This window comes from Rhamphochromis longiceps, linkage group LG23 (assembly GCF_057381845.1).
Source record: "Rhamphochromis longiceps isolate RC_006_pf linkage group LG23, R_longiceps_female_GT1.1, whole genome shotgun sequence".
NCBI lineage: Eukaryota > Metazoa > Chordata > Actinopteri > Cichliformes > Cichlidae > Rhamphochromis > Rhamphochromis longiceps.
Genome location: NC_140578.1, coordinates 16,061,017 through 16,078,673, shown reverse-complemented (window position 1 = coordinate 16,078,673; position 17,657 = coordinate 16,061,017). Strand labels below are relative to the sequence as shown.

The window sequence follows — 17,657 nt, the reverse complement described above, 5'->3', positions numbered from 1 at the left end:
GGAAGAAGAAATGTTAGGTCTTATTACTTCATTTTAGTAAGGTATTTTTAACTAAGCAGCTATAAAAAAAATACTGTCAAAAGATTCACTGCCAATCATTTATTTAACAAATGAATTCAACTGACCAATGGCCGGTCTGACCAGTCTTTCTGGCATTTCCTTTATAAGAAGAATCTGTCCAACAACACATATTTGTCCAGGCTTCTCAAGTAGTTTAACACGACCATGTTAAGATCTCAGTGCACATTGGCCTCATACATAGGGATGCTCTCCCAGTTTCCCAGCTTTTGCTGTAGTAGAGTCTATTTGTTTTCTGTTGATAAAGCTTAACTTTTTCTAAGTTTTCTTCCTTGCCTGAGCCACAGGGACTATCATTGCATGGAATAATTTCCTCCAAAACAAAGAAGAAATCTGAAATGGAGTGTTTTTTAATCCAACAGCCTTCACATATAAACCTTTGCTTGAATTCTACACTAATACACGGCTTTCAATAAATGAAAAGCCAAATACTTAAGTCAATACTGTGATAACTGTGTCCTCTATGTACAAGTTCGTTGTTATGATTCTCAATCAAGTTTTAAATTGTACACACATGAACAAGCATTCAGTCCCACCCTGTTAACTCCCACAATCAGCCGTAAGTAGGTAATGAAATGCCCTGCATGAATATTGATATTCATGTGGATGTTCTTGTCCTTCCAGTCTTTTTGTGGAAGTAAAAAAAGAAAAAAATGTGTGATTAAAGGGAAATTTAATTGTGAGTCAAGGTTGGAGGTATTATTTACTGGCCTTCATTCAGCTGGAGTGGTGATGTGTCACAGCAGCAGTTAATGTTTAGAGAGCCACTGCCTTTAGAAAGAATAAAACAGAAAAGGTTGACAACATTGTGTCAATGGCAGTGGCGGGGATGATTGGACACCAGAACACTTTCCCCTTGACAGACCTTGATAAAAGGGAAACTCTAATTAAATGCAATGTGACAGAAGAACACAGTGACATCAGGCAGGCACAGAGGATATGGACAGTTGAGATAAGCCTCCAGTTGATTGACTGTTGCATTCTGTTTCCTTCCGCTACCCACTTTAGTCTCGACAATTTCTGCAACAGCAGCTGTGTTGTTCTTTCAATTATGAGCAACGCCAGAAAGCAGTCAACCCAGGTGACAAGCCACATGTTAGTGGTGAACTGTGACAAAAGCTTGAATTGTGCAATTAGCCATAATAACACCCTCACCTCGTCCAGCCCCCATCTAAGCGCTAAACTATACTTAGTAGAATTTACACTTGTACTTGAGAATTCTTATTAGTGTCAGCCTTGAAACTTTTTTTCATACCTGGCAAGGTGATTTAAATATACGTACAAAAAACTGAATGACTTGTACATGTTCCTTTGTGTAAACAGGTTCCTGAGATATACAGAATTTTAATGGTCTTTAACTATGTGCTTCTAGTTATCATTTAAGTTACATTTTGAGTGAATAGGGTGCTAGCTGCCTTATTCAAATGGTGTACGTCAACAATATTAAGGCTCTATATTAAGGCTCTATGGCTTAAGGACAGATTTTTTTTTAAGTTTTAAGTGTTTTAAAGTGTTTTAAGTTCTGGCTTGTGTTATGTGCTATCTGAAAGTTTTTTAAATGATAATAGCAGTGGTGTGCAGTTATTGTTTTACATTAGTTGTAGAATTATGAATTATGGACTATATAATTTTTATTTAAAAAAACATACTTGTAAATTATCCAAGAATAATCATATATGCAATTGTTCTTTTTCCTATTTTTTCACCATACCTAATATAAATATCCAAATACAACCATTTTTCATCTTGTTTTCTTAGCATATCTTATCACAACTGTATCTGTGTTACAGTATAATCACCTCTGTTGATGAGCTAAGCATGTTTTTGGACATAAATCGCATGTAGAATATGTTTGCACTATATTTCTACATTGCAAAGTGTTTGGAGCTGGAAATCTTTTCTGGAACATAAACTGCCATTTCAGCTTGAACACCGATGGAAGACGGAGGTAAAAGTTAGTTTTTCACTAAAAAATATCTAAATTCATATTAGTTTCATGGCTGAAGCTAATGACAACTGTCAGATATGGGTATATGTTTTGCTAAATACAATATTGTGCTTGGGGCCCTGATGATATGAGACTGTTATTGTAGATAATTGCACATTTCTAGCTTTGACACAGTTCACTACCACTAACATGAGACTTGTCACCTGGTTTTATTGCTTTCCGTGTTATTTGCTATTGAAAGAGAAGCAGCTGCTGTTACAATAATTGTAGAACATTGGTTAGTGGAAGGAAACCACTTGAGGAAAATTGTAAATAAGTTTGATTTAGTACCCTAATAAAGACAAGTCAAACATTATTATTCAGCACCTGCAACCACATTGTAGTTTTAATGAGCTTAATAAAATGAGCTATGGTTTAAATACGCTTTTTTTTTCTTTTCTTTTTTGTTTTAGTAATCCAATATACACTCATCAAAAACTTTATTAGGTCCACCTGTTCAATGGCTTGTTTATGCAAATATCTAATCAGCCAATGGCAGCAACTAACTACTTTTAGGCATGTACACATGGTCAAAATGACCTACTGAAGTTCAAACCACGCATCAGGAAGAAAAGTGTTTTAAATTACTTTACATGTGACATCTTTGTTGGTGCCAGTCTGTGCACTTCAGAACTTGCTCAACTGCTTGTGTTAGTCGTCATGATGGTAGGATCAGAATTTGAAGTAAATAGCAGGAAAACATGGACCAATCATCGTATGAATGGTTCAAGCTTACGGTGGTGGTATGATGATTTATGGGATATTTATGGGTAGTAGTGTTTTTTATACACATTACCAAAGCTGGTGTTTTGCATAAAAGATATCCTGTATTGATGTATTATTTGTTCCACTAATGTGAGTGCATTGGGGTCATAAAAACTGCGTGTTTGGCACAGGTATACTTTTTTTTTTTAAACTTAATTGTAGCAACTCTGAGAGGATTAATGACATTTGTTTTATTCTATACACTTTCATGTCCCAGTGACCATTTAAAGTGCACTTATTGCACTTTGCACATTTATTTAGTTGAGAGCCCAGTCTTGTTAGACAAAAAATATCTGCCTGGCATGTTACCAAAATGACTTCTGAGTGGCGAGACTTCCCTCTGAAGACTTTGCTGTCTCTCCTCTTAGTCTTTCCACCAATTAATTTTCTCTTCTCACTATGGTTTTATTCCCATTATTCTTTCCTCTTCTTTGTTAGAGGCAGTTGCTGAGTTGTATTCGTGGCGGAAACTGCCCTGGACCCAACGTCAGCTCACTGCAGTTGCCTGGAGATGTGGGTTTCTTTGCCAACCAATTGGCCGTGCCTACCATGGAGTTTGCCTTTGAACAGACTAGAGCAGAAGAGGTATGTCTAAACCAAAAGACCCAATTATTTTATTTCCATTTTTCTTGTGACGCTCATTGCTTTGATTTTATGCCATGCTACGTTGTCCCTTGAGATCAGAGGAACTACCATAATACAAGGCACGGTCACACCTTGTCTTTTAGTTTCTGATAGTAAAAATTTCCTCATTAGAAGCAAAACTTGTCTTTGAGAAGGTACATTTACCTTTAACTTACGACAGACACAAACTACTTAAAGTGCATGCTTTAATGTTTTAGCGTGTGAAACAAAGTCTGTATGAATATATACCAGTTGTGTGACTGAAGTAATTACTTCATCCCAGCCTTAGTGTCACATAAATAATCTAATATATACAATATGCACTGAGACAATAATGGAAAGTATTAAACCAAAAGGAGAAGAGTATTGTTTCAGTTTGTGTGAATTTTCTTTTAAAGAAAATCTAGTAAGGACCCCATCTGTCAAACTCTGTTAAATTGGAGTGGCAGTCAGAGGGAGATCTACCACAGGGCAGTTCATATATACAAAGACAAAAAAGTGGACTGGATCTAAAATTAACGACTTTATTACATTACACGATTTACATTTTAAGACATTTTTCCAGCTATGTCACATGACCATATGTGGTACACTGTGATAACAACCATATGCAGCCCATATAGTGTCACTGCCAATATGAAGAACGTTTTCAAACTTAAGCAGAGTGCAGTATAGCTTGTCTCTTTTGTAAGGAACAAATGCACATCATAGTGCTCACAAATTATGCATGCCCCCATTTATTTCCATTAAAAATGCAGTATTGATGTTTGTTGCACAGCCTTGGGGTGGAAACACAGTGATTTAGCCTCAGCTTATCGGCCCACTCAAATTTGGAACTTCTGGCTAGGACGGCAACTTTGAGCTTAATTAGTGCGAGAGATCTTCATGATGTTTATCTGCCCTCAAGGTGCCTTTACAACCTGAAAATAATAGGTGGTGGAGAGTGAAATCTGCATCACTGGGTTTGTTTAGGAAAGACAAAACCTAAATTAAATTAAAAACTACCTGTAAACAAACCTGACTCTGTTAGGGAACACCCTATATCCATATATTAGTAACGGCTTAATAGCATTTGGATTGAACTCCAGCATTTAAAATCGGAGGGCAATAAAATTTCCTCTACTGCTTTATATCTTAACCGGGTCTCTGGGGAAGCTGAGACAGACAGAAGAACCTACACAGCTTCCATTTATAGTTAATTTCTCCACTTGTAGAAATGCTCAACATGTTTTAGAAACTGAATTTTCTCAAGACAGTTCCGAATTACTTTCAGATTGACTGTTCAGTCTGGAGAAGGAGAAAGACTATTCAGCAGCTAAGCTGCAAGTTTAATGGCAGACCATGGTTGATAGAGTCAGTGAGGAGTCAGTGAGCTTTTGGGGAAATAAGAGACTAATTAATAGTCAACTATTCACTAACTACAAATTTTTAAAAAACAACTGTATGTTATTTTTAGATTCAAGTATGTGTTTATCCCAGGTATATGTTCAAAAAGAAGAGAAACTGCTACTAACATTAGCACTAAATATGATTATAGCCAAATATTCTGTCCAATTAGAGTTAATATTTAGCTACTGCGTTGCTTTCCTGGGCTGCTTTGCAAGTAAATAAGATTCATTAGTGTTAATGGTGTTAGTGTTTTATTGATTGTTTAAATCTGGCTTTCGTATAAACCAGTGTCTGTATTGCCTGTGTTTTGTGTCATGTGTAAGCTGTGTGCAGGCAGGATAGGAGGAATGATGGACCCAAAATTGTAGACTCAAAACAAAGATTTATTACTAAATGACAAAAACAGGAAACTGGCTAAACTGGAAATACATAAACTAAACTGGCAGGCAGATGGACAGAACACACATCCTGGGATGGGATGTATTAAAGTATTCATATAAGGACATGGACATGGATTATATAAGAAAATGCAAAACTAATGTACATTTAATGGCATGCAATCATTTATACAGATCTTTTAAAAAAAGATAGTTGCTGTGGGGGGCTTTCCCTAACTTAAACATAATGCTTCCACCCTGCAGCACCCATTTGAAACATGTTCCCACACTCGTTTTACCATATTCACTTTTTTTGCAGATGTCGGCATATTGAACAGTAACACGATTACAAAAAGTGGGAAACAGTACAACTTCTGCAAGCAACAAATGCTTAATGCACCTACATGTATTTTCAAGACATGCTGATTTAATATGCGGGATTTATATTTCCTTCTAATGGCCAATTTCTGCTTTCACAGCGTGACCACATCTTTAATAGTGTTCTCCCACGAGTAATTTTAAATAAATTCCTGTTCGTATGGGACAGTTTAGCTTCCACACCCTCACACTGAAATGAATGGATATGTATTTTCTGAGTAGTGCAAGCTGGAATAACAAGAGTTATATAATATTTGTTACAGAGATCTCATATGAAAAGCGATTTTCCTGCCACAGTAAAGTTTTGCAGGCTCTAACCGCCTATATTTCTCTGTAACCTTACTGTCGTTGCGCATATTTCCAACTCCCAAGCAGTTAAAACACCTGTGGAGTTCACCCTAAATACAAGCACAAACAGGAGTCATTTAGATCTACTTCTAAGAACAAAGATGTATCCAAAATGTGTCACTCTGAGATGATAATACAAAATGAAATTTGTTGTTTACATTATAAATAACACGTCTAACTGTGAAGGTAAAGGTCAAATATTCAGTAGGACAAAAGTACAGTTCAGTACAAGAAAGTACAAAAGTAACACTGTTTATTATTTATATTCCATTGCATCTTCATTTTGCTGCTCAAAGGGCTTTTGATATCTGCAGGCATCCTTCATCAATTCAGTTCTACCTATATAACAGCAGTTGCCGTGCGCTTTACATCGTAAGATAAAGACGTCACTGTATTATATAGAGAAACTCTGAGAAAGAAGAAAAAAAACTTTTGACTGGAAAAAAATCTGAAACGGCCTCAGGGAGGGCGGCTAAATACTGCAACTGTTTGGAGTGAGGGGAAGCAAAGAGGAGAAACAAGAGCATAAGGATACGACAGTCAACATCAACAAAAATAGCAAGCTCTAAACCAGCTGTTATTACCGAGAGTTTGTAGGAAAAAGACCTGGAAACATTTATAGGGAGAGGAGACAATATGGAGAGTAAAGGAGGGGACACCATTAGACTTGGAAACAGAAGTTCACTATGTATCAGCACTTGGGAACAATGAGTTAAAAGCTGCTTTGTCAGTTTGGATTTTTCTCCTCAACAACAGTTTTGACAATCGAGGCCCAAAATGCCACAAAAAAAAAAAACCTTAGTGCACAGGAAATGTTTATCTCAAATTACCCTCGGTTATTTTTAACAATTGTAAATGTCATCTCTTTTTATTCTGTCAAACACTGTGTTAGTCATATCTCTTATTTTTCTCCCACACACTGAACACAGATTGTGTTCTGCTCTTAGGCTTTCCCACCATTACATATTATCAGTGTTGTCATGGTGAATGGCCCTGATTTTGAAGAGGTGGGAGTGAAGCTGTGATACGACCTGACTTTCACATTCTCTTCAGTCAGTTGTATTTAGAGCTAGCATTTCAACAAAGGTGGGGAGTTGCAGTAAGCATAAAAAACAAGCAGCTAAAAATATTAACTGATTACAAGGGGTTTAGTACATTTGGTATTAAAAGGTCAACAAAATATTTTTCAGGGATGCCCTGAATATAGCTCGAGTGAAAATGAGCAATTGTGTGTTTTCCATTTGTTTGGCCTAAAAATGTAAACATGTAACACAGGCCATACATTCAACCACAAACTTATAAGCTGTGTTTGGGGGGAAAAGTTAGGTTTTGTTTTGCTGTTTGGCTTCACTAGAGCTAATAAAGTACAGGGTTCACCGAATGATTCAATAGCCAATTTTCAATAGTGGAAAGGACCTAATTGTCATCGAAATGACAAATTTGATCTTAGCACTGGTTTCATGTCTGTTGGTACTGTACCATACCATGCCATAATCTCATCGTGCCCTTCTGATAACTGCAACAATCCCCGTGCAAGGTTTAGGAAAACATGTGATTGAGCATCAAGCCCATCTGCCAACCGTCCATATTCAGTGGAAAACCAGTTACATGCAAGTTCCTCATTGTTCATTTTGGCATCACCTCACTGCTAATGGCGGTGGACAGGTCTTGGCACAGGCATGCTTTCTCTGAAAGGAACACAACCTCATTCTTGCCCTAGCTGAGCTTTTAGCTGGTGCATTGACATCCCATCTGAGACTTTTGTCATGCAGTCAGTGATGCATGTCTCGACCCACATCAAGAGGGAAAGGGCAAGAATAGCGCATTGTCATGAACATGAAAGTAGCTGGAAGGTAAAATTCATTTCATATGCAATATAAAATGCTATATATGCAAGCTGCTTTTGTGCTGAAGTTTGTTATTTTCAAACCCTCTTTGATGACTAGAATTAATATTCAGTCTCATCACTGGCAATACAGTTACAATTATGTGTGTGATATGAATCAATGACATACCACAGGTAGGAGAAAAAAAGACATATGTACGCATAACAACTGTAATACTTCATGTTTCTTCTTTTTGAAAGATTATTAAGGCAAACATTGTTATTAATTTATGATAAGTACATTAAATTGTGTTGATCCAAGTAGATGGTGTACTGTGTAGCTATTTGCTGATCCATGAAACCAAACAAAACTGTAAAACAAGAACAATAAAAAGGCAAAGAATTAATATCTATATATCTGCTTTTTCTGTGCAGATTTTGCAATTAAAATATAGTGATTATTATTTGCCCACATTAGGCTCCGAACAGAAAAAGAAAATAATAAACACACAGAAAAGTGAGTGCCTATGTATGTGTGAGACAGAGAATGTTTGTGTTTTCCAGCTAAAAGCTTTAGAACAGTGAACCGAGTTGGGCGACGATTACAAAGTATACAGGTGTGCATACTGATCCCATGTAGGCAATAAATCAAAGCAGGTACATATGGCTCCAACTGCGTGGGTGCATTTCTGAGAAACCTCTGCTTGGTTTCCAACTTTGTTCAATATTCCGAACAGGTCACTATACTGTGTGTGATCCACTGTGTTTGTAATTGCATTCATTCATCCTCATATGCTGAGCAGAGTTCTGTGCTGGCAATGTGTTGGGGAAACAACCAGATGTTGTGCACCATTGCTGTGGTGTTCATGACAAAAGTGTGGCTCGCTGAACATTTGTTTTCTCATTTAACATCTGTTTTTCTTTCACTCTATGGTAGTTTTCATCTCTTTGCACTCACAGTGCTCCCTAAAACTTCCTTTTGTTATTCACCGCCTGCAATATTTTTACAATGTTTTTTAAAAAACATTTGCATGTTTTGTTTTGTTTTGTTTTGAAGTCTGAGTAGATTTAAACCTGTTTTATGTACAAAAACAGAGAAACATGTTCTGCTGTGAGAGAATGACGTGACTAAAGTTATTGAGATGAGCTATATAACACATTGTTTGAATAATTCATTGTTATGTAATGTAATACGCTCAAAAATCTCCTTCAGCATATTTTTCTTCACTGCCATGTGCAGAAATCTGGATGTAAAATACCATCCTGTTCGGGGCTACGCGTGGGAGTCATCTTTGACATGTGTCATCAGGCAGTTGCCTTGGCTTTGGGGACCTGGAAGAGAACTCAGACAGGCCGCTGAGGTGTGAGAGGAATATCTGACATCCCCTCATCTCTGCAGATCATTGGTTCAGGGCTATAGTCAGGTTCAGGTGGGGAGAGCAAGAATTAATAGAGTCAGAAGGATCTTCATCTTGACTTTGGCATGTACTCTGTTTAGACCGGAGGCCATTACTGCAACTTTGTGCAGACAATTAGAGTCCTCCAAAAATGTAGGACAAGGGCTGCAGCATCTTCTGCCCTCCCACAATTTGTGACAGGAGTGGACTTGTGATAAACAGCAGTGCTGCCTAAATGATTTTTAGAGAGAGAGTTTTTGCAAAAACACTGGTATCAGGAAATCTATCTTCTGTAACAACCACAAATTATGCTTCTCTGGCTTCATCCTTAATTTATTTTCCCACTGCACCAGGAACAGCTATAATTATCTCATTGTACATTTTAACCTATGTGCGAGTACACACTTTATTGTTCAAATCCTGTAATACAAATCTTTTATTATGTTCAGGAAAGCAGCTGAAAATAATTGCTTTCATCATTTGACTCCTTCCCATTTTGACTCTGAAAATGAGCTCTTAGTGGTAAAAAGCAAACACAGTTAATCAGCCTCTGTTGTATTGGCTTTGTTTTCTTTCACCTGCTTATTGTGCTTGTAGGTTTCCTGTCTGTTGGCGTAGTTGCAAAGGCAGTTTTTAATTGGACAGTTAGCCTTTGATGTCCTGTAATATCCTGCATTGTAAATGTAGCATCTTTGCTAGAAGAAGAGCGAGAGTAAGAGCACACAATCCAAACAAAACAAAAGACATTTTCCAGAATAGACCTTCGTTCTGGAGATAAAACACCACATGATCTAGATACATTAAAAAAAACCTAAATGAAATTCCAGTCTGGAAAGTAGGATGTGTATACATTAACACTAATTAGCTCTCATTTTTGCATCAGAAAACTCTTTTCTTTCACTATATACTGTAGTGGATTAAATAAGTAAAGCTGACTAGCGGTATCTCAAAAAAGTATTAACAACCAGTGGTTTCTACTCAAGCATTATATGCCATCATGGAACTTTATCGAACTTGACAGCAACAGCAAATCTTCACAAAGCTGCCAGAAAAGCCTGCATTTTATTTGATGTCCTCTCAGTAAAAACGGATTGACGCGGGGAAAAAAGTTTTTTGGAAAACACTGAGTGAACTGCTATAATGTAACTTACTTACATTACTTACTTTTATTAACATTGCTCACTCATTGTCATTCCCGATTAACACGTTAGTTGCAATAGTTGCACAAACTCATAGATCTACAAATATATATATTTGACTAGGGCTCCAAATTTATGTATTCTGATAGTATGCACATAGAATATATAGTAGTTTATTCATTATCAGGTAGAAGTTTCAGCTGCAACATTTCACAATTATTCTGTGTGAGCCATTGCTTGCAAGGAGCTTTTATTATCATAGTGTGATTAAGTTTTACCAAAGTATTTTGTCAGGAAAGCAAATAAGATACAGACTGTATTGCATACACATCAGTAAACACGTCATTTAATGCTTATTTGACCAGATGCTTTGAAGTTTGCTCCAGTTTCATAACACCAGTTCTCCAGGAGCTCATTGAGGTTTGATTTATCATTGGTTCCAGCAGGAGAAATACCATTTTATTACAGCAATCTACAGTGGCATTTGGTCCTTTTCAAATGGTATTCCTCATCCTGTACGTGTTGGTTGTAAAACACAGTAAGTGAAGTCTTGTTAAGTGTCAGTAGTACCTGTCAGTGCCTCCAACCTTCTTGGAAGTCTAAAGCTGATGGGGAATGATAGAAGGATATTACATCTGCATCCAGCTCTCCCCTGCACAGCTGTCAGGCCCAAACTCCCCTTGGTGCTTCAAGTGGTGATGATACCAGGCAACAGTCATGCAAGCTAAAGCACACTAACACACACCAGTGTGCGTGTGTCTGTTCAAATCTCCATCTGACACATCTTACATGAAGTAATTTTATTTGCAGCTTTGAAGATGGGAGTTACTGATGGTGAGAGGACACGAATGAAGTCTGTAGGGTAGACATGAGAGACAGTGAGAGTGAGGAGAAGGAACAAGTTGGGGAAATGACATTGCAATTGTGATTTGTCAATAAACCCTTACCGTACTACATTTTAATATTGACCAAATTTACATATATTTCTTGCAGAGTCTCTAGAGTCTTCTATGCTAACTTTAGTGCACAGTACAAAAGAAAAAGGACTCTACCAAGAGCCTCCAAAAAATTGTGTAGAAGACTTTAAAGTTGGGCAAAACTTTTGCAGTTAAACTTAAAAATAAATAAAAAATATGACAGTGGCACAGTTCCTCACAGCAAGAAGGTCCTGGGTTCAAACCCACCATCTGGGGGCGTTTCTGTGTGGCTTTTGTGTGTTCTCCCCATGTCTGTGGTTCCTTTCCAGGGGTGTCAGCTTTCTACCATAGACTAAAGACAGGCAGTTAGTAGGTTTATGTTAATTAGTTATTCTAAAGATGTGAATGGCATCTGTCTCTCTGTGTTAGCCCTGTCCAGGGTGATACCTGCCTCTCATCCTATAGTTTATCCAGTTGAAGCCCCATGATCCTGTGATGGACATTTAAAAAAATATTCAGTTGTCCTCTGTGCACAGTTTTTGTCAGTAAACATTGAGTAGAGTTATCATTTAGCAAAACACTTGATAACACCTCAAGTACACAGCAGGATGCTTGTAAATCCGTTAGACAGTTGTTTGGTTTTCAGGCAGTGCACAGTACAGGGAGTGCAGAATTATTAGGCAAGTTGAATTTTGAGGAATAATTTTATTATTTAACAACAACCATGTTCTCAATGAACCCAAAAAACTCATTAATATCAAAGCTGAATGTTTTTGGAAGTAGTTTTTAGTTTTAGCTATTTTAGGGGGATATCTGTGTGTGCAGGTGACTATTACTGTGCATAATTATTAGGCAACTTAACAAAAAACAAATATATACCCATTTCAATTATTTATTTTTACCAGTGAAACCAATATAACATCTCCACATTCACAAATATACATTTCTGACATTCAAAAACAAAACAAAAACAAATCAGCGACCAATATAGCCACCTTTCTTTGCAAGGACACTCAAAAGCCTGCCATCCATGGATTCTGTCAGTGTTTTGATCTGTTCACCATCAACATTGCGTGCAGCAGCAACCACAGCCTCCCAGACACTGTTCAGAGAGGTGTACCGTTTTCCCTCCTTGTAAATCTCACATTTGATGATGGACCACAGGTTCTCAATGGGGTTCAGATCAGGTGAACAAGGTGTCCATGTCATTAGTTTGTCTTCTTTTATACCCTTTCTTGCCAGCCACGCTGTGGAGTACTTGGATGTGTGTGATGGAGCATTGTCCTGCATGAAAATCATGTTTTTCTTGAAGGATGCAGACTTCTTCCTGTACCACTGCTTGAAGAAGGTGTCTTCCAGAAACTGGCAGTAGGACTGGGAGTTGAGCTTGACTCCATCCTCAACCCGAAAAGGCCCCACAAGCTCATCTTTGATGATACCAGCCCAAACCAGTACTCCACCTCCACCTTGCTGGCGTCTGAGTCGGACTGGAGCTCTCTGCCCTTTACCAATCCAGCCACGGGCCCATCCATCTGGCCCATCAAGACCCACTCTCATTTCATCAGTCCATAAAACCTTAGAAAAATCAGTCTTGAGATATTTCTTGGCCCAGTCTTGACGTTTCAGCTTGTGTGTCTTGTTCAGTGGTGGTCATCTTTCAGCCTTTCTTACCTTGGCCATGTCTCTGAGTATTGCACACCTTGTGCTTTTGGGCACTCCAGTGATGTTGCAGCTCTGAAATATGGCCAAACTGGTGGCAAGTGGCATCTTGGCAGCTGCACGCTTGACTTTTCTCAGTTCATTGGCAGTTATTTTGCGCCTTGGTTTTTCCACACGCTTCTTGCGACCCTGTTGACTATTTTGAATGAAACGCTTGATTGTTCGATGATCACGCTTCAGAAGCTTTGCAATTTTGAGACTGCTGCATCCCTCTGCAAGATATCTCACTATTTTTGACTTTTCTGAGCCTGTCAAGTCCTTCTTTTGACCCATTTTGCCAAAGGAAAGGATGTTGCCTAATAATTATGCACACCTGATATAGGGTGTTGATGTCATTAGACCACACCCCTTCTCATTACAGAGATGCACATCACCTAATATGCTTAATTGGTAGTAGGCTTTCAAGCCTATACAGCTTGGAGTAAGACAACATGCATGAAGAGGATGATGTGGACAAAATACTCATTTGCCTAATAATTCTGCACTCCCTGTATCTAACTACACCTCCCAGAATGGGTTTAAAATTGGATGCTGCCTACCAGTGTTGGTCAAGTTACTTGAAAATAGTAATTAGTTACTAATTACTTCTCCAAGAAAGTAATCCAGTTACTTTACTGATTACTTATTTTCAAAAGTAATTTATTACTTAGTTAACTTTTTAAAACATCATACACGACCTGAATATGTAATAAAGCAAAAGACCTTTCAGTCCAATTCATTTTTTCTGCATAATTCATCATATAAATTAAAATTGTAATCAAATAAAAAAGTCTCTTTTTAAAACTTGTTTTATTCTTTTAACTTTATGCACATTGCATCGAGCAAAAATTAAATTATATGCAACAGCCTCTAACTGGAAGAAATTTGTTAAACATTTAAACCTTTTCTGCCTTTTCCAGCACATAAAATAAAATAATTGTTTTGTGTTTACTTCCAAACTTTAAACGCTGCGTGGTCGTACTCTCTCCCGTACTCCATGTTATCCATTGTTGATCTACACACGTCTGTTGCTGCCACAGACTCGTACGTTACTGACATGAGACGCTCTCACAAACAAAATCACAGTTTGGTAACGCAGCGTGCTTGCGAGATAGTAACAGTAATCAATTTTTTTTTTTTTTTTTTTTTTTTTGGACTAGCAATCTTTACTCGTTACTTGCAAAAAATAACCAGATTACAGTAAAGTGACAGAGTGAATGGGTTAAATGCATAGAGGAATTTCCCACAGGGATCAATAAAGTATACATTATTATTATAACTGAATAGAGACTTACTGGTTTAACGCCAAACTTCCTACTCTGCAGTGCTTCAAACCCTGGGGCCCAGTAATGGTTTTGATTGTTTGTTTTGTCACCTTCGCCCTACATGTCTTCCACTCCACAGGTTTCTTTACAACCGCTGGTCGTAACTAGAAACCGCTATTGCATTAGCCTAATTTTTAACTTTCCTCCTACATACTGTTGTAAATGGACTACTGGTTATACTCCCACTGGAACATTAAAATTTTAATGCTTTAAATATTTTTTATCTCCATATCTGTGTATTAGGAGTAAACTAAATTCTGCGTAAGCAGGCAATAAAACACACTGTTGTAGTAGCTGACTCAGCAGGGCTGATTTATGAGAGGCTGTTTGCTCCAGTTACAATTACTGAGGAAGATCATCAGCTTTTTCTGTAGGCCGAGCATTTTTATTTAGTTCTGCAAATACAGACTGTCCAGAAAACTGAAACCAATCTTTTCATGACACAGCAGTCTGTTTATGGAAGAGATTATTTATCGATATTTGGCTTTAATGGCCTCTATATCACTTAAAAGTGGAGACTGAAACATGAAAAGCTATTTTTTAAACCATCTCTTGCCTTGGTCAAGTGTTTTAAAAGTTCCTATGAAGTTGTACAACTGTGCAGAGCATGAAAGTTTGGTGTAATATCAAAGATGGGGTCAGAATATTGGGATTTTTTTCTTTCAACCTAGGACTTGTTTGGATATTGGATGTTCAGCGGTTTTTTCTTTTGATATTGCACCGTCAGTGATGTTCAGCAGAGGGATGAACAGGTCTGTGTACAAAATAACTGATTGATCTGTGGAATGTGCTTCTGCATGATTTAGCCATATATGCCTAAATCATGGGGGAGGTGAGGCTGGTATCAAACTGGAATGTGCATCAGTGGAACACCACTTCCTGATGCACTGCTGTACAGTGCATTCGAAACTGATACATATTTTTTATACTGCACTAAATAGTGTCCTTAGAGATTTCTGAAAGCAGCCTATAACAGCCTTGATAATTATGTTTATATTTAAACATGTTTAATGTTAAAAGTAAGAGAGTGATATTATACCCCTTATGTCAAACTGAGTGATTTATGGCCCCCCTAATTGATTTATGACCCCTAATAAATTATTCATGAGCTCCGGAAGTAGGAAGTAATTAAGTAATAAAAATATGATATTCATAAAATTATGATATTCATAAAAATATGATATTCCTAAAAATATGATATTCCTAAAAATATGATATTCATAAAAATATAATTGATTATTTAGAAAGTTTCTTATATATCAAAAAATAGCATTCTTTTATTTCTTTAAGCAATTAAATTTTTATTTTTATTTTTTTATGCTCAAAAAACGCCATCTGGTGGCGGGTCAGTGTGTGTGTGTGCGCGCGCGCGCCCGAGGCTGTGTGTCTGGGCGCGCAGGGGCGCGCCCGTGTCTCCGGACCGTGCTCTCTCGGGCTCCGTGCTCATGTGTTTAAAAATGTATTAAACCATATTAAAATTGTTTACTTAAACTTGTGCTTTTGTAACGTTCAGTATGGCCACAAACACATGCTGCATGCCTTGGGGGAAAACTTTATTTTGATTTATATGCATTTGTAGATTTAGAATAAAACTCATACTCAGAAAAAACTCGCGATCCCCTAACCCTAACCCTCCTTAGAAACATAAGCAGGGAAAACTCCTTAAAAAACCCTCTGCGTTTTCTCCAAAACCCTACAATAACTTGTTAGGGTGCCCCCTCTATTCCCAAAACCTTATATTCGATAACAGGGGAAATACTGAAAAAATCCTTAGTCTTTTTTCTCAAATTCAGCGCCCCGCGGCTCCCTTCATGCTCAGCCAAACAAAGCCAAAACTCCTTTAAAAAAAATTCTCCGCGATTTCTCCAAAACCCTAGAATAACTTGTTAGCTACCCCTCTATTCACAAAACCTTATATTCGATAACAGGGAAAATCCTTAGTCTTTTTTCTCAAATTCAGCGCCCCGCGGCTCCCTTCATGCTCAGCCAAACAAAGCCAAAACTCCTTTTAAAAAATTCTCCGCGATTTCTCCAAAACCCTAGAATAACTTGTTAGCTACCCCTCTATTCCCAAAAAAAAAAAGCGCTATAATCCAAAAACATTGGGAAAGCTCCTTACTCTTTTTTCTTCAAAAACTTCCCTCTTACTAGCAGAGTTTGTATGAAGTTCACTTTATCAGCTGAAAATATTAAAGCCAGAACTTACAAGATCAAAAACCTTTTACTTCATGTACAGGGTTTCCAAAAAAGTTTTATTTCAGGTATATAAACCATTACATTTGATTCAAGTAAAACAAATAATTACATTGATTCTTGTAAAGTTTTTCCAAGAAAGTTTTATTTGATGTAACGGGTTTCCAAAATTATTTAATTTGATGTAATGAAACCAATAGATTTGAATGGGGTAAAACAAATAACTCGATTGATTCTTGCAATGCTTTTCCAAGAAAGTTTTATTTGATGTAACGGGTTTCCAAAAAAAAGTTTTATTTCAGGTATATAAACCAATACATTTGATTCAAGTAAAACAAATAATTACATTGATTCTTGTAAAGAGTTTCCAAAAAGGTTTTGACTGGCAACAACGCTCACCTGCTAAATCCAACAGAACACCACTGGGACATTATGTTTCACTCCATCTGACTGTGCAGGAGCTCAGTGTTGGGTATGGTAAATGGTCTGTTTCATATTTAGTGCTTTTAGACTCTTCCTGGTTGTTGATGAGACTTTGCAGAAAGCAGCTTCACCTCTGATCACACACACACACACACACACACACACACACACACACACACACACACACACACACACACACACACACACACACACACACACACACACACACACACTCAACTCCACTCACTCACCTGGAGGATCAACACTCAGGCTAATGATGCTGATGTGGTTATTGCTCTGGGGATTTAGCAGGTGAGCTAAATCATGTGTAACATGTGAATTTCCTGAGTGTGGCATTAATAAAGTCTGTGTCTATGTCAAAGCTGACGTTTAAATTCCTTTTTAAATTTACCAACATTTCTGATTTGCGGTTAAGACTGTGACATGTTTTCACCATTTGAAAGCCAGAAGAGTGATCACTCTTGAAGCCTGGTTGCTGCAGAATACTAGGACTACTAGTACTAGTTCTAGTACTACTGCTACTCCACAAAGCACATTGTTCAGGAATTTCACAAATTTGCTTACGTCTAATGTGTTGGCTTACAGGTAAACTTGTTTTGCAGATGGATAGGATGAAAACTTCCAGCATCACATAATGTTTTCCGATCAGTAGGTTTGGAGTAAAAAAGAACTGGACATATATTTGTCTTCTTTGGGCTACTTTTATGTCAAGAAAGTTAACTTATTTAGAACTGTGATCAAGGATAACACATAAACCCTTGCAAATGTGATGG

General features: G+C 37.4%; 1 protein-coding gene across 1 annotated transcript in view; it reads left to right on the top strand.

The window, feature by feature from the left end:
* Positions 1 to 17,657, top strand: part of naaladl2 (N-acetylated alpha-linked acidic dipeptidase like 2) — a 341,685-nt gene that overhangs the window by 189,962 nt on the left and 134,066 nt on the right. Inside the window, exon 11 of the mRNA XM_085399238.1 lies at positions 3,269 to 3,415. Within this exon, the coding sequence (XP_085255364.1) occupies positions 3,269 to 3,415 (147 nt within the window). The remainder of the gene's footprint in view (positions 1 to 3,268; positions 3,416 to 17,657) is intronic.